This window comes from Mustelus asterias, chromosome 17 (genome assembly GCF_964213995.1).
Source record: "Mustelus asterias chromosome 17, sMusAst1.hap1.1, whole genome shotgun sequence".
Taxonomy (NCBI): Eukaryota; Metazoa; Chordata; class Chondrichthyes; order Carcharhiniformes; family Triakidae; genus Mustelus; species Mustelus asterias.
The window spans coordinates 76,394,354-76,416,265 of NC_135817.1; the positions used below are offsets into that span (position 1 = coordinate 76,394,354).

At 47.2% G+C, this 21,912-nt stretch overlaps 2 protein-coding genes across 2 annotated transcripts in view; one reads left to right on the top strand and one right to left on the bottom strand.

The window, feature by feature from the left end:
* LOC144506087 (interferon-induced GTP-binding protein Mx-like) overlaps positions 1–17,646 on the top strand; it is a 31,460-nt gene extending 13,814 nt beyond the window's left edge. The window contains exons 6-11 of the mRNA XM_078231904.1: positions 612–838; positions 10,421–10,565; positions 11,851–12,009; positions 14,528–14,604; positions 15,936–16,157; positions 17,404–17,646. Coding sequence (XP_078088030.1) covers positions 612–838; positions 10,421–10,565; positions 11,851–12,009; positions 14,528–14,604; positions 15,936–16,157; positions 17,404–17,646 — 1,073 coding nt within the window. The remainder of the gene's footprint in view (positions 1–611; positions 839–10,420; positions 10,566–11,850; positions 12,010–14,527; positions 14,605–15,935; positions 16,158–17,403) is intronic.
* A 3,334-nt stretch (positions 17,647–20,980) lies between these two features.
* Positions 20,981–21,912, bottom strand: part of LOC144506632 (interferon-induced GTP-binding protein Mx3-like) — a 37,703-nt gene continuing 36,771 nt past the window's right edge. Inside the window, exon 15 of the transcript XR_013499930.1 lies at positions 20,981–21,484. The gene's annotated coding sequence lies outside the window, so the exon portion shown is untranslated. The remainder of the gene's footprint in view (positions 21,485–21,912) is intronic.

Consider the following 21,912-nt stretch of genomic DNA (forward strand, 5'->3'; position numbering starts at 1 on the left):
TTACACAATGCGGCAGTTTGCCCCGAGTTTGGAAAATCCTGCCCGAGGTCAATGGACCTTTGTATGATCCGTGTCCCGCCCACTACAATTCCCATGGTAGGCGGGACAGTAAAATTCTACTCTCTGTCACTGCTGGTAAGGTAGTCTTATAGAAATGAAAATGCTTTGTCCAGTAGAGCTCAGTAGATCCCTTTGAAGTGACATCTTCAGGTGTGCAATTCCAGAAAAGGATGCATGTCTGAATTGTATTCCACGTTGAATCTTTCCAGAAACTAGTTACGGGCAATATCAGACATCAGGTGACTTGTGGCAGCCAACGTTAGTCTTTAAAAAGTCCTTTTTGAACAGTTCTGTATATGTTTGGTCAGCAATTGAACCATGCAAAAGTCACCTCACCCTGACAGCATCATACACTTAAATCAAGGGGCCGCACGCAATAAAAATAATTAGATGGGATATTGGAGAGGAAAGTGATCAGATCGAAAATCCACACCCTTTCCTTGGGGTACTAAACTCTTCTTTTTATTCATTCACTCATGGGATGTGGGCTTCACTAACTAGGTCAACATTTATTGCCCGTGGCTAATTGCCCTTAATGTTTAATTTTCCAGGTGTTCTAACAAAACCAGACTTGATTGACAAAGGTACAGAAGAAGATATTATCAAAATCCTTGACAATAAAGTTGTTCCCCTGAAAAAAGGTTACATACTTGTCAAGTGCCGTGGGCAGAAGGAGCTGAATGCAAATACGTCGATGACAGCTGCACTGAAGGAAGAAATCACGTTTTTGAACAGCAATTCACTTTATCGGTATTACTTTCCAATTAGGACAAATACAACTTTTACTTCCTAATCAAGATGTATCTTGTTTTCACCAGTATTCTATTGATGCTCTCGAAGATGCTGACCTTGCTGAGATGTGACTCTTCCATTACTACAGCCTTGGAGTTCTTCACCCCAGCAATCATTCCTCATAACTTAAGCTCAGGCAGGGATAGATGCTGGCCTGTAACGTCTCAGGGTTTCCTGAGTAAAATCAATTGGTGAATCTCATAACCCTAAGAGTACCTGTTGAATATTCCATTGATTTGAATGGGAGGACAATGGGGTGGGTTCTGTTATTGACTTGCAGTCTTCGGGCCCGATTTTACCAAAATTTCGCGCCCGTTTTCGGGGTGGGGGGACGGGGGGGGGGGAGAGAAGAGGGGGTGTGACGGATGATTCACTGGGACACTACCAGCCACAGCCATCTCTCCCGCTCTCTCGCGCCTGCAGGGAAGAGTAATCTGTGGCTGGTAGTGTCCCAGTGATGGTGCCAGGAGGGATCGGCCGCAGACAGGCAGCGGAACCCCCACCCCCGACCAGAGGATGAGAGTCACACCCCCTCTCCTCCCCCTCCCAGGGAATGAGACGCCACACCCCCTCCCCCCCCCCCCCCCCCCCCCCCTGGCCACCCGACCAGAGGATGAACGGCAGAGAGGTTCTCTCCGCTCTCTGCTTTTTGTTTTGCGCCCGGGCGCGTTCTGTCGGATTCTTCCCGAACTGCGCGTGTGCAGTTCGGCGCTCTGACAGATACAAATGCGCTAGGCCCCACCCACTAGACCCGCACCGAAAAAAGGTGTATGGGGGCGCTGGAGTGCGGCTGCCGGGCGCGGGTCTGATTTACAACCGCACCCGGCACTTAGTCCCGATTTGGTCAAATCGGCCCCTTGGTCATCACATAAAATTATTCATAAATGGTTACACTGCAGGAGGAGGCCATTCAGCCTGGCAAGTCATGCTATCTCTCTGTTAGAGTAATTTAGCAGTTCCACATCCCTGCCCTGCCCCAGTAGTCCTGCAATTTCCTTGCCCTGCGGTGGTTACAGCCAATTCCCATTTAAAAGCCAGGATTCAATCTCCCTCAAAAGAAGCAAATTACTGCGGATGCTGGAATCTGAAACCAAAAGAGAAAATGCTGGAAAATCTCAGCGGGTCTGGCAGCATCTGTAAGGAGAGAAAAGAGCTGACGTTTTGAGTCCAGATGACCCTTTGTCAAAGTGCTTTCCCTTCCTGTTGGGGAACACTTAACATCTGTCATATCTGTTTAATCTTCCTCTATCTCTTCTCAGAGGTATAAGAATTCTGTTTTGCTTCTTATAAAATTCAAAAGATGTTTTTGCCAGGTTTCAATTGAATAAATGCAAAAGGCTGCACGAAAAACTCACAAAGAAGTCAAAGGAATATTGTATCGTTTACTGGAAGGGGATCGACAAATGGGGCTCAGGCAGCTTGCATAGCAGGTGGGTAATTGCTGGGATGCCCTGATCCCAAAGGGAAACTTGGACAAGCTTTCACAATAGTTCGCAATTTGTATTTTATTATGAAAAGTTATCAGCACTGTACTCAGGGGTAAAACATTCCAACAACTCTTGGAGATTTTAAATATTATCTTTTAACATTTTTTAAAAAAACTTTAAACACATGAGATTACGTTTACACAGTTAACAGCAGTTCTGCAAACATTTCCCAAAAGATTTCTGCTTAGTCAAACTCAGTGATAAACACCCCTTTTAGGCAACCAGCCTCATGGATTTTCTTTATGAAAGTTCCAGTAAGATGACCACAAACATTTATTGTTGCTCGAGAGAAGTATTCCACAGGCTTCTCTCTCTCTCACTCGATACTAGAAAAACCAAAGCTTGTACCAAATCCTTGCAGACATTGCAGCTGTCTTCTCTCAGAGTGGCTGCAGGCTGCTTCATTCACAGGTTTGTTGCAGCACACAGACTCTTCAGGATCTCATGGCCAGACCTACCTCTACAGCCTTCAATCTCTCTTTAACTATGTTTTATTCCCTTTGATTTTTAAATCTATTTCTTTTACATTCCTTTGGAAGTTCCCTTTTCTAGAATATGCTGATCTTTCATATTAACTTTGTATCTACTACCTTTGGGAAAAATTATCTTGACACTTTGTTTTATACATTTGTAATCCTTTTGTGATTTTCCCTTTGAAATGCAATAGTTAAACTTCAAGCCACCTCCTTATCTTCCCAATGCAAATTTCCATTCAAGCTGCTCATTGGACTGCAATCTTAGCTCTGCTCAGCTCCACTTCACAATATGATTTCATACCTCGCCCCTTTTTGATGTTTCAATCTTGCAGTCTAACTGTCTTCAGTCTAATTACATTGGTCACACCACACACACACACACACATGCTCATGTGCACACATGCGTACACACACACGCGCGCACACACACACTCATGCACACACATGCGCACACATGCACATGCGCACACATGCGTACACACACATGCACACACACACATACGCACGCACACGTGCACGCACACACACATACACACATAAACGCGCACACATGCGCACGCACACAGACGGGTACACACACACACGCACACACGTACGCACACACACACACGTATGCACACACACGCACACACACATACACACGTACACACACACGCGCGTACGCACACACACGCACACATACACACGTACGCACAAACACACACGCACACATACACACGTTTGCACACACACACACGCGTATGCACACACACACACACGTACACACACACGTACACACACACACACATACGCATGCACACATACGCGCACACATGCGTACATACACACACGCACGGGCACACACACACACATATACGTGTGCACACACCGCACGCACACACACGTGTACGCACACACACACGCGCACGCACACACGCACATACACACGTACGCGCACACACACACACACACACACACGCACACTCACACCATGCCACTTTGTATTGCTTGGCTCAAAATGAGTGTTTATCTGATGAAATTGTGTCCACCAAATCCACAAGCTGGGAAATTGAATAACCTCTGAATTGGTGGCAAATTGGTCCACCAGTCATTTGTTAATTACCACTGAGTTACGGTTGCCAGTTCTACAGGGGGTGGTCAACAGGATTCAATGGTTCTGATAAGAGCAATGACCTAATATAATTCCAGGATCAGGAAAAGTCAAAGTTGCCAACTCATGCTGGATGTTTTAAAGTTAAGTTTATTTATTCACGTCACAAGTAGGCTTACATTAACACTGCAATGAAGTTACTGTGTGATGCGCGATTAAATTACTCGGGAGGCTAGATTGTACCCGGGAAATAAAGGCTTTTATTACTAACAAGAATGGAGCACACTATATACAATACAATCCCAGACTAAAGGGTCACCAGGCAGTGCAGTGACCTTTATACTTCTCCAGGTAGGCGGAGCCAACTGGAGTGTACCACAGAACAATATCAACAGGTAGAACAGCCCAACCCTAACCCCAACAGTAGCATATCTACAAATACCCATAGTGCTGACCATCTATGGTTCAGTACTCATAGTGGTAACCAACTATGGTTCACCACATTCACCCCTCCTTTAAAACAAAGGCTGGCGGGGCAAATAAAAACAGAACAACTGTTCATATATTCACAAGTTCAGTCATATTGGAGGACCGCACCGTCTCTGCGACCTCCTCAATACTGGCGGTAACGCCGGTTCTGGTGACCGTGGTGACCTTCTCTCCAAGGCGGTGTCCAGTGACTCCTCCAGTTCCTCATGGACGGGTGGACTACGAGGCGGCGACAATCTACTGGACTCGAGCACACCTCGAGGTGGCGACAATCTCCTGGACTCAGGCAAGCTGTACACGGGAGTAAGAGGATTAAGTGGTGGTCCCGATACTGCCCACGCCGTGTTAGGAGGGGAGATAAAGGTCAAGGGGTCCCTAACTAGGGGTGTGGGAGCGACTGGGGTTTCCAAGTCCCCTGCAGGCGCCAGATCTCTAATAGAGACCGTGTCCTCTCGCCCATCAGGATATGCCACATAGGCATATTGAGGGTTGGCGTGGAGGAGATGGACCTGTTCAACCAAAGGGTCGGACTTGCGGGTCCTAACATGCCGCCGCAGGAGGACAAGTCCTGAGTACATCAACCAAGACGGTCATGAGGTCCCAGAGGAAGACTTCCTAGGGAAGGAAAACATCCTCTCACGTGGAGTAGCATTGGTTGCCGTACACAGGAGGGAGCGGATGGAATGGAGCGCATCAGAGAGTACCTCTTGCCAACGGGAGACTGGAAGACCTTTAGACCTCAACGCCAGTAAGACAGCCTTCCAGACTGTAGCATTTTCTCGTTCAACCTGTCCGTTACCCCTAGGGTTGTAACTCGTAGTTCTACTTGAGGCAATCCCTTTTGAGAGCAGGTATTGCCTCAAGTCGTCACTCATAAATGACGAGCCCCTATCACTGTGGATATAGCTGAGGTAACCGAACAGGGTGAAAAGATCCCGTAATGCTTTGATAACCGTGGCAGCGGTCATATCTGAACAGGGAATGGCAAAAGGGAATCGTGAGTACTCGTCAATCACGTTGAGGAAGTACACGTTCCAATCTGTCGAAGGGAGGGGGCCCTTGAAGTCCACACTCAGTCTTTCAAAAGGGCGAGTGGCCTTAATGAGGTGTGCCCTGTCAGGTCGGTAGAAGTGCGGCTTGCATTCAGCACATACCTGGCAGCTTCGGGTTATCGACGTGACATCATCCACTGAGTAGGGTAGATTCCGGGCCTTTACGAAATGGAAGAGCCGAGTGATCCCCGGATGGCAGAGATCATTGTGGAGGGCCTGTAATCGATCCTCCTGCACACTTGCACATGTTCCACGCGACAGGGCGTCTGAGGGCTCATTGAGCTTCCCCGGACGGTACATGATATCATAGTTGTAGGTGGAGAGTTCGATTCTCCACCTCAAGATTTTATCATTTTTGATCTTACCCCGTAACGTGTTGTTGAACATGAGCGCCACGGACCGCTGGTCCGTGAGCAGGGTGAATCTTTTTCCCGCCAAGTAATGGCGCCAATGCCGAACGGCCTCCACAATGGCCTGGGCCTCTTTTTCCACCGCGGAGTGCCGAATTTCAGGGCCTTGGAGGGTGCAAGAGAAAAAGGCGACGGGCCTGCCCGCCTGGTTAAGTGTGGCGGCCAGGGCGAAATCAGATGCATCGCTCTCCACCTGAAAGGGGATGGACTCATCAACAGCGTGCATCGTGGCTTTCGCGATGTCAGCTTTTATCCCTTCAAAGGCTAAGCGAGCCTCTGCTGCTAGGGGAAAAGAGGTAGACTTGATGAGCGGACGGGCTTTGTCCGCATAATTGGGAACCCACTGTGCATAGTATGAAAAGAAACCTAAGCATCTTCTCAGTGCTTTGATACTAGTGGGCAGGGGAAGTTCAAGGAGGGGATGCATATGGTCTGGATCAGGGCCAAGGACCCCGTTTTCCACCACGTATACGAGAATTGCTAGGCGGCGCTTGCTAAATACGCACTTCTCCCTGTTGTAGGTCAGATTCAGGCGAGACGCAGTGCGTAAAAATCTAAGGAGGTTGGCATCATGGTCCTGCTGGTCATGGCCGCAGATAGTGACATTATCCAGGTACGGGAAGGTAGCCCGCAGCCCGTTCTGGTCCACCATTCGGTCCATTGCACGCTGGAAGACCGAGACCCCATTCATGACGCCAAAGGGAACCCTTAAAAAGTGGTAAAGACGACCATCCGCCTCAAAGGCCGTGTATTTTCAGTCCTCTGGGCGAATGGGGAGCTGGTGGTAAGCTGACTTCAAGTCAATGGTGGAGAACACCTGGTACTGCGCAATCTGGTTGACCATGTCAGATATGCGCGGGAGAGGATACGCATCCAGCTGCGTGTATCTATTAATGGTCTGACTATAGTCTATGACCATCCGGGGTTTGTTTCCAGTTTTAACCACCACGACTTACGCTCTCCATGGACTAGTGCTAGGTTGAATGATCCCTTCCTTGAGGAGCCGCTGAACTTCAGATCGAATAAAGATCCGATCCTCAGCGCTGTAACGCCTGCTCTTGGTTGCGATGGGCTTGCAGCCTGGCACGAGATTCTCGAATAAGGATGGTGGGGTGATTCTGAGTGTCGAGAGGCTACACGTGGAGCACGCTGGGCAATTTGGAGGCTGATGTGCTCCCACTGAAAGTGGAGGGAGTGGCCCATCGTACTGCAGGGTTACACTCCTCAGGTGGACCATAAAGTCTAGTCCCAGGAGTATCGGAGCGCAAAGGTGTGGTAACACAAGGAGCCTGAAGTTCTCATAAACTGTGCCCCGCACCGTCAGGTTGACCACGCAGCTCCCTAGCACGGTAACAGACCGGGACCTCGACGCCATCGAAATTGTCTGTCTGACAGTCTGTACTCGGAGACTGCACTGTTTCACGGTGTCAGGGTGAATGAAACTCTCCGTGCTCCCGCTGTCAAACAAACAATGAATTTGGCGTCCATTTACCTCTATGCCCATCATGGACTTGTCGAGTCTGTGAGGCTTGGCCTGGTCCAGGATGATTGACGCCACCATTGGGTCTTGAGTGCAACTGCAGGCAGCTGAGATGGTTGATGATGATGACCCCTGCTGGTCGTCTGCGGTCGGTGCCGACCAAAATGGCTGCGCCCATGGATCGCACGTGGTCGGTGGCGCTAAAAGTGGCGGCCCCTGCAGGTCGCACGTGTCTTGCGTCTTCATTGTCAGGAATGGCGGCGCTCTGGAATCGCACGTGGTGGAAGACCTCGAAGAAGCTGGAGACAAGGAGACAGGCTCTGGAGAATCACACGCCGCGCTGCTAAGCTTGGAGGGTGGTTTGGTCCTGCAGACTTTGGCATAATGCCCTTTCTTTCCACACGCGGAGCAAAATACCGTTCTAGCTGGACATCGCTGCCGAGGGTGTTTTGCCAATCCACAGAAGTAACACCGCGGGCCTCCTGGAGCTGCCGCCGTCGTCAGGTCCGAGGTTGAAAGCACAATCGCGCAGTTTTTCGGAGCCGCTGGGTAAAGTTGAGTCGGTGGCTGTACTGGCCACGATGTTCCCACGTGGTCGGTGGGGTACGTTTCTAGACTTCTGGAGGCCGTTTCCATTGTGTCAGCCAATTCTACCGTCTTAGCGAGGTCTAGGTTACCTTGCTCTAGCAGCTGAAGGCGAATATACGATGAGCCGATTCCCGCCACGAACGCATCCCGGATCAAGTCGTTCGTATACTGGGCCGCCGACACTGGCTTGCAGTTGCAGGCTCTGGCTAGCTGCTGAAGTTCGCGCAGGTACTGTCCTGTCGTTTCGCCGGGCTGCCGCCGTCGAGTGGCTAGAAGGTGTCGAGCATGGATCTCGTTTGGCGGTTTGTTGTACAGTTTCTTAAGTAGTTCGATGGCCCCTTTGTAGTCTTGGGCATCGCGGATTGATGAGTATACGGTGTCGCTTACCCTCGCGTGGAGGACCCGTAGTCTATCGGCGTCGTTTTGAATGGCTGTTGAGGCATCGATGTAGTCTTGAAAACACTTTAACCAATGGTCGAAAGTGTTCGACGCTCCTGCCGCACGTGGATCTAAAGTAAGCCGATCGGGTTTCAACATTTGCTCCATGGTTTTTTTTTTACCAAAATTTGTTAGTAATAAAATTGATGCGCGATTAAATCACTCGGGAGGCTAGATTGTACCCGGGAAATAAAGGCTTTTATTACTAACAAGAATGGAGCACACTATATACAATACAATCCCAGACTAAAGGGTCACCAGGCAGTGCAGTGACCTTTATACTTCTCCAGGTAGGCGGAGCCAACTGGAGTGTACCACAGAACAATATCAACAGGTGGAACAGCCCAACCCTAACCCCAACAGTGACAACAGTAACATATCTACAAATACCCATAGTGCTGACCATCTATGGTTCAGTACTCATAGTGGTAACCAACTATGGTTCACCACACTGTGAAAATCCCCCAGTCGCCTCACTCCGGCGCCTGTTCGGGTACACTGAGGGAGAATTTAGCATGGCCAATGCACCTAACCAGCATGTCTTTCATGTGGAGGAAACTGGAACACCCGGAGGAAACCCACGCAGACACAGGGAGAACGTGCAAACTCCACACAGGCAGTGACCCAAGCCAGGAATCGAACCTGGGTCCCTGGCACTGTGAGGCAGCAGTGCTAATCACTGTGCCACCGGAAAGGATGTATTTCTGGAGGTTTCATCACATGACTCCCTCAATGATCCACTCTCCCTTGCTTCTTCCATTGGTCGCCCAATATGTCCATCCTAGCAGCATGTCAACCAATTGGAAAACAAACGACTCTCCCTTACCCTATTGGTTGATTCTTAATTGTCAACCCCACAACCTTTTCTTTCCCATCGCCCGCATTTTGATAACAAGCAAAATAGTGTTGAGAGATGTTTTACTTTGACACAGCTAAGATTTATTTTACCAGTGTCTGTGAGATTAATCTTTAAGTTCTGGACACTCCTGGACTCTCCTGGGCAATCCTGGGAAGTGGGTGAACAGTGACTCACAAAGGCACATGGCTTTCACATGGGGTTAGGAGGAGCGACTTAGGGGCCAGTAGTTTAGGCCCCATATGGACTTGATAATCTTGATTAACGGGCCAATTTCCAGTTTGGGCCAGGTATTGTAAAAAAAGGCGTTATTAGCATGTCCAGGCACCTGTTTTAAAAGCATGGTCTGCCAACGTGCTACAAGTTAGGTCTTACCAGTTTGTTAAAGGCAAAATACTGTGGATGCTAGAATCTGAAACAAAAAGAGAAAATGCTGGAAAATCTCAGCAGGTCTGACAGCACCTGTGGAGAGAGAATAGAGCAAGTGTTTTGAGTCTGGATGACTCTTTGTCAGAGACTGACTCTCTTACACTATCACAAATTGAATGCTTCTAGTTCCCTATAAATCTACTATAACAAGTATACATAGATTTTAATTACTTATACTTAACTAAGGGGCGGCACGGTAGCACAGTGGTTAGCATTGCTGCTTCACAGCTCCAGGAACCTGGGTTCGATTCCCGGCTTGGGCCACTGTCTGTGTGGAGTTTGCACATTCTCCTCGTGTCTGCGTGGGTTTCCTCCGGGTGCTCCGGTTTCCTCCCACAGTCCAAAAATATGCGGGTTAGGTTGATTGGCCATGCTAAAATTGTCCCTTAGTGTCCTGGGATGCGTAGATTAGAGGGATTAGTGGGTAAAATATGTAGGGATATGGGGGTAGGGCCTGGGTGGGATTGTGGTCGGTGCAGACTCGATGGGCCGAATGGCCTCTTTCTGTACTGTAGGGTTTCTATGATTCTTTCTATCATGGAATTGTAGGGGTGTCTTTATCCACTCATGCTGGCCAGACATGGACAGGAATCAGACTTCATCAGGCTTACAGCTTGACGAAGGGTCACCCATACCTCGAAACGTTGGCTCTGTTCTCTCTCCACAGATGCCGTCAGATCTGCTGAGTTTCTCCAGCAATTTTCTGTTTTTCTTACCAGTTTGTGTTGCCCAACTTAATCTGATACAGAGCCTGTTGCATTTGATAATTTCAGAAAATTCTAAGTTATTGTGAAGAGGCCACTAATTTAGCCATGGGAGATTACAGAAAGGACTATGACAATGATAAGAAGATCTGTGACTTTTCTCGGAGGGTGTTTTCGGAGTGGCACAGCAAGCTGGAGTTAGAGAATGTAAGGCGTAAGTATTACTTATATTTTCATTTTTGCTTATTTCATTGTTAGCCATATTTTCATTCTGCTCTTTCAAGAGAAGTGCTTCCTTGGAACCTATTCCGAACCCTGTATTCTGGATCAAGAACGTACTTTGAGATCCCCCTCATGGAATGGTTGGTAAAGTTGTAATGCAGGTGTCCCGGGTTCGATTCCCAAGTTAGCTGATCTCAGCATGGCAACTGGCCACTGCTTCTCCAGGGAAGTGTTAGCATTTTACCTTGCTAACTTTTCACTCTTTAGACAAAGCAGAGGTAAGACCGGACAAAGCTTTCAATGTTCCTTATTGTTGATTTTGTTGACTTTAAAGTTCAACACGTTTTACAGATAGGAATCCATTCAATCTTAATGAGAAGGACAGTTACCAAATTCAAAGACCAATTCTTCTGCCCCAGTGGACTGAAAGATTAATAATCCATTGATACACTGCATGCAGCAGTGGTTTTATGCATCGGAGTGGCTTTCTGGACCACTTCAGAGGGGACTTAAGAGTCAACCACTTTGCTGTAGCTCTAGACTCAGAAGTAGGCATGAGCAGATCAAGATGACAGATTTGAGGTTGATACGGTAACACAGAGGTCATCACTGCTGCCTCACAGCGCCAGGGACCCGGGTTCGATTCCAGGCCTGGGTCACTGTCTGTGTGGAGTTTGCACGTTCTCCCCGTGTCTGCATGGATTTCCTCCGGGTGCTCCAGTTTCCTCCCACAGTCCAAAGACGTGCTGGCTAGGTGGGTTGGCCATGCTAAATTCTCCCTCAGTGTACCCGAACAGGCGCCAGTGTGTGGTGACATGGGGATTTTCACAGTCACTTCATTGCTGTGTTAATGTAAGCCTAATTGTGACTAAGAAATCAATAAATAAAACTGTGTGGAGTTTGCGCATTCTCCCCGTGACTGCGTGGATTTCCTCCGGTTTCTTCCCACAGTCCAAAAGACGTGCTGGTTCAGTACATTGGCCTTGCTAAATTGCCCCTTAGTGACTGGGCGATTAGCAGGGTAAATACATGGGGTTATGGGAATAGGGCCTGGGTGGGATTGTGGTCGGTGCGGGCTCAATGGGCTGAATGGCCTCCTTCTGCACTGTAGGGATTCTATGACTCTATAATTTCCAGGGCTGAAAGTTGCCCGTGAAGCAGATGGGTTTTTACAATAATCCAGTAGTTTCAGGGTCTCCACTGCTGAGACTAACGTTTCACTCCAGATGTGTTAATTTAATTAATTGTGTTACTTATTATTTGTGCTTGTTTTTCAGTTAATGAAGAAGCTCTTTCAAAGGTCAGGTTCCATGAAAAATACTCTCAAGGCAGAGAGTTGCCCGGATTCACAAAGTACCGCGTATTTGAGTCCGTCATTCGAGAACAGATTAAAAAGTTACTGTTGCCCTCTCTCCAAATGATGAAAGAACTTGCAGGTAGAGTAAAGAATGACACATAGCACGCTCAATTTGCAGATTAATCAATAACATTTTCATAGAATCATAGAATCCCTGCAGTGCAGAAAGAGGCCATTCGGCCCATCGAGTCTGAACCAATTCTCTGACAGAATATCTTACCCAGGCTCACCCCTGCCCTAACCCCATAACCCCACGTATTTACCCCACTAATCCTCCCAAACCTACACATCTTGGGACACTAAGGAGCAATTTAGCATGGCCAATCCACCTAACCTGCACATCTTTGGTGTGTGAGAGGAAACCGGAGCACCGGGAGGAAGCCCACGCAGACATGGGGAGAATGTGCAAACTCCACACAGACAGTGACCTGAGGCCGGAATTGGACCCGGGTCCCTGACACTGTGAGGCAGCAGTGCTAACCATAGAAATCATAGAAACCCTACAGTGCAGAGACAGGCCATTCGGCCCATCGGGTCTGCACCGACCACAATCCCACCCAGGCCCTACCCCCATATCCCTACACATTTACCCGCTAATCCCTCTAACCTACACATCTCAGGACACTAAGGGGCAATTTTAGCATGGCCAATCAACCTAACCCGCACATCTTTGGACTGTGGGAGGAAACCGGAGCACCCGGAGGAAACCCACGCAGACACGAGGAGAATGTGCAAACTCCACACAGACAGTGACCCAAGCCGGGAATCGAACCCAGGTCCCTGGAGCTGTAAAGCAGCAATGCTAACCACTGTGATACCATGCCACCCACAGCAGATATCAGTCACAGTTTTCATGAAAAAGTGAACTAAAATTGATGCCTTGTAAATCCTGGGAATCCTATTATCCTTTTTGAATCTCCACAATTATTTGTATTCATCGGGTGCTTTTGATCTGGTTTGTACTGCCCACATCCCTTGTACAAATTTACTAAAAACCTATGTTCCATTCCACTGATGAGTTCTATCATGTGATTTAACCTTTTGCTGTCTATTTTATTTCCCGTTTCAGTTCCATCCATGAGGTTGTTTTGTATTGATTTGAATTGGGAACTCAATGCTCTTCTTGCTTGTTGCTAGGTTTCAGACAAAGAAAAAGAGACAAGAGAAGGTTTGCTAGAGGTCCCAGTAGTTTCCAAGTAGTCTCTGCCTGTTCTGAACATCAGAATGACTAAAAGAGAAAGACCAAGGCCGATCTAGTTCGCTGTCTACCATCCTGGTAGACACGTGATAGAACGATAATGGAGTTGATGACTACCTATCGACATCAGACCCTGGAATGACTCAAGGAAGGTCACAGTCGTTGAGGACTTTTGAAACCATATCCATCAGTTCATCCCTAAGCCTCTTGACTCCAATTCCCAAATCCACAGTTGCCATACCGATCTTCCCAGCCCTTCCCCCGACTTCCAACCCCCGAGACCCTCCTCCGATTCCCAATCTCTGAGACCCACCCCTGACATCCAACTCCTGAACTCCTCCCTCGACTCCCAACTCCCGAATTCCTGCCCCGACCCCTGACTCCCACCTCTTGAGTCCCATACCCAATCAATTCCCCAAGCCCTCCCAATTCCTGAGACTCACCCAATTATTCAGAGCCTCCTATTCCTGAGCCCCACAGCACTCAAGCCCCCCTCCCCCCCTCACTAACCTGTCCTCTGCCACAATTCCTTTTCTTCAAACTCTGCAGAACTTACCTGACTCACAAGCATTTTATATTTGCTGCATTGGTAAATTCGAAGCACAAAGTTAGCAACAACACCAAGATGACCCAGACCCCAATCTTTGACAATCACTCCAGCCAACATTTCTCTCTCAACCTACACCACTAAAAGGAAAACAGATAATCTAGTTATTTATTTCTGCAGTTTGTGGGATCTTGGTGTGCAATAGTTGTCCACATACTCACAGTAGCCAAAAAATGGCTGCTCATTAATTTGGCGTCTATGAAAAGCGTGGTATATCCACAAGTCCTACTTTACTTTTGATAAAAGTTCTCATTTTCACCAATCATGCCAAGCCTGTCAGAGTGGCACATTGGTTAGCACTGTTGCCTCACAACGCCGGGAACCCGGGTCCGATTCCTGGCTTGGGTCACCGTCTGTGTGGAGTTTGCATGTTCTCCCTGTGTCTGTGTGTGTTTCCTCCAGGTGCCCCTGTTTTCTCCCACAGTCCGAAAGACGTGCTGGTTAGATGTATCGGCCGTGCTAAATTAGTGTCAGGTGGGCTAACTAGGGGAAATGTATGGGGTTATGGAGATAGGGCCTGCGTAGGATTGTGGTTGCTGCAGACTTGATGGGCCAAGTAGCCTCCTTTTTGCACTGTAGGATTCTATGAATATCTATCTAAAATTGTAAAAGTCTAGCACACAGTTGTCATTCATAATGCTCCTTTGATGTCTAATTCCTGTTGGAGCGCTCTTATATATTTATTAATGTTCCCACAATGTGGTGTTCCTGACTCTCCGGGAAAGAGTTTATGTATAACCATGTTTTATAACAATAAGAATAATCAAGCCATTTCTTGTATTCTTTCCACAGATAAAGTCCAGCAAGTGTTTAACACAATTGGATACGAACATTTTCATATTTTCCCCAATTTAGAACGAGCAAGCAAGGTATGAATTTCAAGAAACGTTTTATTAAGGCGGAGCTTCTGGAACATAATTACGTAGAATATACAACATAGCGAGAGGCACAGGGTTGGCACGGTGGCACAGTGGTTAACATTGCTGCCTCACAGCACCAGGGAACCGGGTTCGATTCCCAGCTTGGGTTGCTCTCTGTGTGGAGTTCTCCCCGTGTCTGCGTGGGTTTCCTCCGGGTGCTCCAGTTTCCTCCCACAGTCTGAAAGACGTGCTAGTTAGGTGCATTGGCCATACTAAATTCACCCTCAGTGTACCCGAACAGGCGCCGGAGTGTGGCGACTAGGGGATTTTCACAGTAACTTCATTGCAGTGTTAATGTAAGCCTACTTGTGACATGAATAAATAAGCTTTTCTTTTACTTTACCTTTTTCAACCCAGACAACCCCTGCCGGCAATTCCATTCCACTTATGCCTGAATCCATCCTTTCCCATCTCACTCTATCAGCACAGCCCTCCTATCTGGCCTCAAATCGGATTGATCGATACTATCAGCCTCAACCCTGTCTGTGTAGCAGGTTCCACTCTCTCGCCACCCTCTCATTAAAGAGTTTTCTACTGAACTCTCTATTTGATTTTTTGGTGACTATCTGATATTGATCATCTCTACTTTTCCTCTTCCCCAAAATCACAATCACTGCATTTACTCCATTAAAACCTTGCATATGCTTTTGGCCGGCGCGGTGGCACAGTGGTTGGCACTGCTGCCTCACAGCGCCAGGGACCCAGGTTCGATTCCCGGCTTGGGTCACTGTCGGTGTGGAGCCTGCATGTTCTCCCCGTGTCCGCGTGGGTTTCCTCCGGGTGCTCTGGTTTCCTCCCACATTCCAAAGACGTGGTGGTTGGGTAGATTGGCCATGCTAAATTGCCCTTAATGTCAGGGGGATGAGCAGGGAAAACACATGGGGTTAAGGGGATAGGACCTGGATGGGATGGTTGTCGGTGCAGGCTCGAAGGGTTGAATAGCCTCATTCTGCACTGTAGGGATTCAATGATTCTAAAATCTCTACGAGGCCATTCTTTGACTTTCTATTTTCAAAAGGAAAGAGACCCAACCTGTTCATCATCGCTTTAATCCTCTGTATTTGACATAAACCTTTGCAATCTGCCCTAGTAATGTAGCTCCTTTAGCCTTTTTTCTGGGTGCCTCTTTGCGGCATCCCCTCGAAGAACACTACGTCCTTCCTGAGGTGCACCTGAGCACCATACTCCAGCTGCCAAAGATGGAAGTTGACAGGGAACGAGGCCGAGAATTATTTTACGTTCTCAGACGTTTTTCAGGCACCTCTGTCCTTTATTCACAGGAGTTGGTTGCTGGTGTCCGCCACAAACAAGAACAAGACGCAGAACAAAATCTGAAGCTACATTTTAACATGGAGGATATGGTTTATGCGCCCGATGCGATGTACAGCTTCAAACTGGGAGAGTTCCAAGCAAGGTTTCAGAATAGCCAGCAGAAGGACCTCAATTCGTCACGGGGTCGTTCTAACCATGTAATGGCTGCTCATTTACAAGCCTATTATCAGGTGGGTCTTTGAAAGCAGAATCACGTTTATCCCGAGTTACACGCTCCTGTTTTGTCATGAGAGAACGCTACACCGAGGGAGATGCCTTCTTTCCGAAATGGCTTTAAATTGGGGCCACCTGTCCCCTCAGGTCGCACTGTTTTGCAATGGAGTGGGGGAAAACTCCCTGCTGTCTTGGCCAATATTTATCCCTCAACTCACTTCACTGGAACAGATTGTTGGTCATTATAACCTGGGTCCTTGCTGTGAGCAAATTGGCTTCTTCTTTCAGTCATTGACAGGATGTGGCCAAACCCACATTGTGCCTCTGAGTGTCTCCCTCAGGCATTTCAGAGGGCAGTTAAGAGTCAGCCACAATGCTGTGGCTCTGCAGTCCCATGTAGACCAGACCAAGTGCCTTTGGGCAGATTTTGTTTCCTCAAGCACATTTGTGAACCAGCTGGATCATTGCAACAATCCGGAAATTTAATTGTCACTTTTACTGATGCTAGTTTTTATTCCAAATGTACTTAATTGATTGAATTTAAATTCCCCAGTTTCCACGGTGGGATTTGAACTCACATCACTGGGTCATTAGCCCAGCCCTGGTCCCATAATAGAATCACTATGCTGTGTTTCCAGCACAACAACAGTGACAAATTCATTGGCTATGGGAAGTTCTTTTTATTCATTCGTGGGACATGGGCATTGCTGGCTGGTTAGCATTTATTGATGTGGAGATGCCGGCGTTGGACTGGGGTAAGCACAGTAAGAAGTCTCACAACACCAGGTTAAAGTCCAACAGGTTTATTTGGTAGCAAATACCATAAGCCCATTTATTGCCCATCCTTAGTTGCCTGAGTGCAGTTGAGAGTCAACCACATTGCTGTGGCTCTGGAGTCACATGTAGGCCAGATCAGGTAAGGACGGCAGATTTCCTTCCCTAAAGGGCATTAATGAACCAGATGGGTTTTCCGACAATCGGCAATGGTTTCATGGTCATCAGTAGATTCTTCATTCCAGATATTCCTATTGAATTCAAATTCCACCATATACCGTGGCAGAATTCGAACCCAGGTCCCCAGAACATTAGCTGAGTTTCTGGATTAACAGTCTAGCGATAATACCACTAGGCCATCACCTCTGTGGAGGTCACATGAGGCCCAAGGCTTCTTTTTCTTTCTTTTTCTCATTCCCCGTAATCGGAAAGCACTGTCGTTTAAACTGTGAGGCCCATCCGAATGACCTTGATTACTTATTTCCTTAGATTGCTATCGATCGATTGGTTCAAATGGTTCCCATGGTGACAAGGTATCATCTTCTGCAAGAGTTTGCCAACCAGGTCAAGCTGGAGATGGCTCAAACTTTCATGAATGAAGCAGGCGCTGATGGTCTCCTGGATGAGCATTTGGAAATAGCAAAGAAGCGTAAAAGATTCACTGATTTCCTGGTACAACTGAACAAAGCGAGGGCTCTTCTGATGTCCAATGAGATCAGTAGAATGCAGTGACACAGTGTGCTTTGACATTTCTCTTCTCGGCTTTCCCCAATGCTCTGTCTTTCATGGTCTCACTGTTTCCACACTGCGCTTCATTTCTACCAGCCCCTTCCAAACACGGCAGAATGGCGCTGAATGGAAAGAGGTTTTTCTCTGGAGGTGGAATGTGGAGACGTGCTGCTTGTGATGCTCAGGGCAATAGTTTCTCCTGCAACATTGTGATTTTTTTTTCAGCTCAATTCACCTGAGTTCAATCAAACCATGCCATGGAATTTCTTCAAGCACAAATTATAATCATCATAAATCCAGGATCCATGAATTATAGAATCCCAACAGTGCAGAAGGAGGCCATTTGGCCCATTGAGCTCACAACGACCACAATCCCACCCAGGCCCTGTCCCCATAACCCCACGTACTTATCCTGCTAATCCCTCTGACACTGAGGAGCAATTTACCATGGCCAATCAACCTAGCCCACACATCTTTGAACTGTGGGAGGAAGCCGGAGCACCCGGAGGAAACCCACGCAGACACGGGGAGAATGTGCAAACTCCACACACATGCAGTGACCCAAGGTCGGAATCGAACACGGGTTCCTGGCGCTGTGAGGCAGCAGTGCCACCATGCAGTACCGATTCTTTGCGCTTGTTTGAAAAACACTGCATTTAGAATCAGCCCTGCCCACAAGACTGGCCACACCCTTAGATCTAAGTAATCACAATTGTGTATTTCCCACATCTGCATTCATTTTCAGGTCTTTGTGGAAACTTTTACAATTAAGCTGTTATTCTAGGCACCTGGAGGCTAATACCATGTTTTCAAAGCTTTTCAATGTAACATCCTCTGATATTGAGAAACTAACCAAGGGAAAGTTGGCCGATTGGATAGCTAACTGGCTATCTGATCGAAGACAGAGGGTGGTGGTGGATGGAAAATTTTCGGACTGGAGGCAGGTTGCCAGCGGAGTGCCACAGGGACCAGTGCTTGGTCCTCTGCTCTTTGTGATTTTTATTAATGACTTAGAGGAGGGGACTGAAGGGTGGATCAGTAAATTTGCTGATGACACCAAGATTGGTGGAGTAGTGGATGAGGTGGAGGGCTGTTGTAGGCTGCAAAGAGACATAGATAGGATGCAAAGCTGGGCTGAAAAATGGAAAATGGAGTTTAACCCTGATAAATGTGAGGTGATTCATTTTGGTAGGACTAATTTAAATGTGGATTACAGGGTCAAAGGTAGGGTTCTGAAGACTGTGGAGGAACAGAGAGGTCTTGGGGTCCATATCCACAGATCTCTAAAGGTTGCCACTCAAGTGGATAGAGCTGTGAAGAAGGCCTAGAGTGTGTTAGCTTTTATTAACAGGGGGTTGGAGTTTAAGAGCTGTGAGGTTATGTTACAACTGTACAGGACCTTGGTGAGACCACATTTGGAATATTGTGTGCAGTTCTGGTCACCTCACTATAAGAGGGATGTGGAAGCACTGGAAAGAGTGCAGAGGAGATTTACCAGGATGCTGCCTGGTTTGGAGGGTAGGTCTTATGAGGAAAGGTTGAGGGAGCTAGGGCTGTTCTCTCTGGAGCGGAGGAGGCTGAGGGGAGACTTAATAGAGGTTTATAAAATGATGAAGGGGATAGATAGAGTGAACGTTCAAAGACTATTTCCTCGGGTGGATGGAGCTATTACAAGGGGGCATAACTATAGGGTTCATGGTGGGAGATATAGGATGGATATCAGAGGTAGGTTCTTTACGCAGAGAGTGGTTGGGGTGTGGAATGGACTGCCTGCAGTGATAGTGGAGTCAGACACTTTAGGAACATTTAAGTGGTTATTGGATAGGCACATGGAGCACACCAGGATGATAGGGAGTGGGATAGCTTGATCTTGGTTTCAGATAAAGCTCGGCACAACATCGTGGGCCAAAGGGCCTGTTCTGTGCTGTAGTGTTCTATGTTCTAAGAATGTGTTTTCCCAAGTCATTTCAATTATTTAATATCAGGATGCTCAATAAGTGCTGCATATTTTTATATCAAATTGCAACAGGTTACCGCTACGAACTGTATCAGGGATTTTTTTTTAAGCCATTAAAATAGGTAATGATAATATGTTCTCAACTGTTGGTGATTGTGTTGATTCATGAGAAGTTTTATGTTCAGTGATACATAATACATGAGCCTGAAACTCAGGAGAAGATAATTCCCTTCTCTAAATGAGCACCATTTTGGCCATAATCTCTACCCCAACTGATGGCTGCACTTAGGGTCAAAACTCCAGCCTCAAGCCCTCCGCATAGAAGATCAGTGCCCTGGAAACAGCGCATCTGGCTTTCACGTTGTGAGTTTTATGAATTATTTGGAGTCATTTCATTCCAGATCATTGCAGAGTAACATCACACATTCGGACCAATATTCCTGCAGGAGCTGACTACCCCTCGATTGAGTTTGGCTCACCTTGCCACTTCCTCACGAGTCCAGAAACAGACAGGGTGGAAGGACAGGGGGTGTCTACAGGGCCAGGGGGTGTCGAATTTGTTTTGGTGACACTCAAAAAAAAAATTGCACATTTTACTAGCTAACGGAAACTGAAGAAGGAATAATCAAGTTTCTGATTTGACCATCAGACTTCAGTTCCCAGGAGAAAAACCAGGAAAATGTGGGCAACAACTGGTCTCCAGTTCTGACCAGTCCAGGCATTTCCAGGTTTTCCTCTTTACTTTTTGCTCCTGAGATGCAAAGCTTGTTGTTTTGGAAATTTCTGGTTCCGCCACAGAACAGCCACTGTCCTGTGTAAATCCAGAAATGTTCTCACCCTGGCTATGCACAGTAAGAAGTCCCACAACACCAGGTTAGGATCCAACAGGTTAATTTGAAATCACGAGCTTTCGGAGCGCTGCTCCTTCATTTGGTGATGAAGGAACCAGATGAAAAAGCAGTGCCCCAAAAGCTCATGATTCCAAATAAACCTGTTGGACTTTAACCTGGTGTTGTGAGACTTCTTACTGTGCCCACCTCAGTCCAACGCCGGCATCTCCACTTCAAGAGCTATCTAGTCACTCCCTCAACAGAGAACACATGGGCATTGGATTGAGGATGGGATTCGCTGTGATTCTCATGGTTCCTCGGATTTCCTTGTTACATTTCAAAATGTACTTCATTGGTTTTAAAACGATTCGGGGTGTCATGCTGGCACGAAGGGAGCTGTTTAATTGTTGAGCCTTGATTGTTAAGTTAGCAGTCAGGCTTAAAAGAATGATAATTCAGAGAGGGGAGAGCTGCTGGTGCTCAGGCACTTAAAGGAAGGAGGGAAAATCCTGTTGATTTGACAGATCATAAAAAAAGGCAGACGCACCATGAGAAGAGTTTCTTTTATTGAACTATTATCATAGGCTCATAACAGCAGAAAACACACAGTTATAGCAGGGCCTCACTGCCACTAGCGTGAGGCCCCATCAGTGCATCTGTTGGGTATGACTCGAGTCTCGCTGAATAGACCAGCCAGATCTCTTAATAAACCATTGCACTTTGCAAAGAAAATTATTATTCCAACAAACAGTACAACAACTGCACAACTCACGCATGACAAAATAAAGAGTGTATGCCCCAGTGCATCAGACCCAAGTAACAAAACGCTAACTCTACACAGCGATTTTTGTCTGGCTATTTATTTTGTAACTGATACCAGACAAAGAAAAACTATCAAATCTAAAACCGGTCTCAAATCCCTTCTTGCCGTCCACCTTGTACCAAGAACCAACATTGACGATACTGTGATACAGTAAGAAGTTTAACACCAGGTTAAAGTCCAACAGGTTTATTTGGTAGCAAAAGCCACACAAGCTTTCGGAGCTGCAAGCCCCTTCTTCAGGTGAGTGGGAATTCTGTTCACAAACAGAGCATATAAAGACACAAACTCAATTTACATGAATAATGGTTGGAATGCGAATACTTACAACTAATCAAGTCTTTAAGAAACAAAACAATGTGAGTGGAGAGAGCATCAAGACAGGCTAAAAAGATGTGTATTGTCTCCAGACAAGACAGCCAGTGAAACTCTGTGGGGGTTACAAATAGTGTGACATGAACCCAATATCCCGGTTGAGGCCGTCCTCGTGTGTGCGGAACTTGGCTATCAGTTTCTGCTCAGCGACTCTGCGCCGTCGTGTGTCGCGAAGGCCGCCTTGGAGAACGCTTACCCGGATATCAGAGGCCGAATGCCCGTGACTGCTGAAGTGCTCCCCAACAGGAAGAGAACAGTCTTGCCTGGTGATTGTCGAGCGGTGTTCA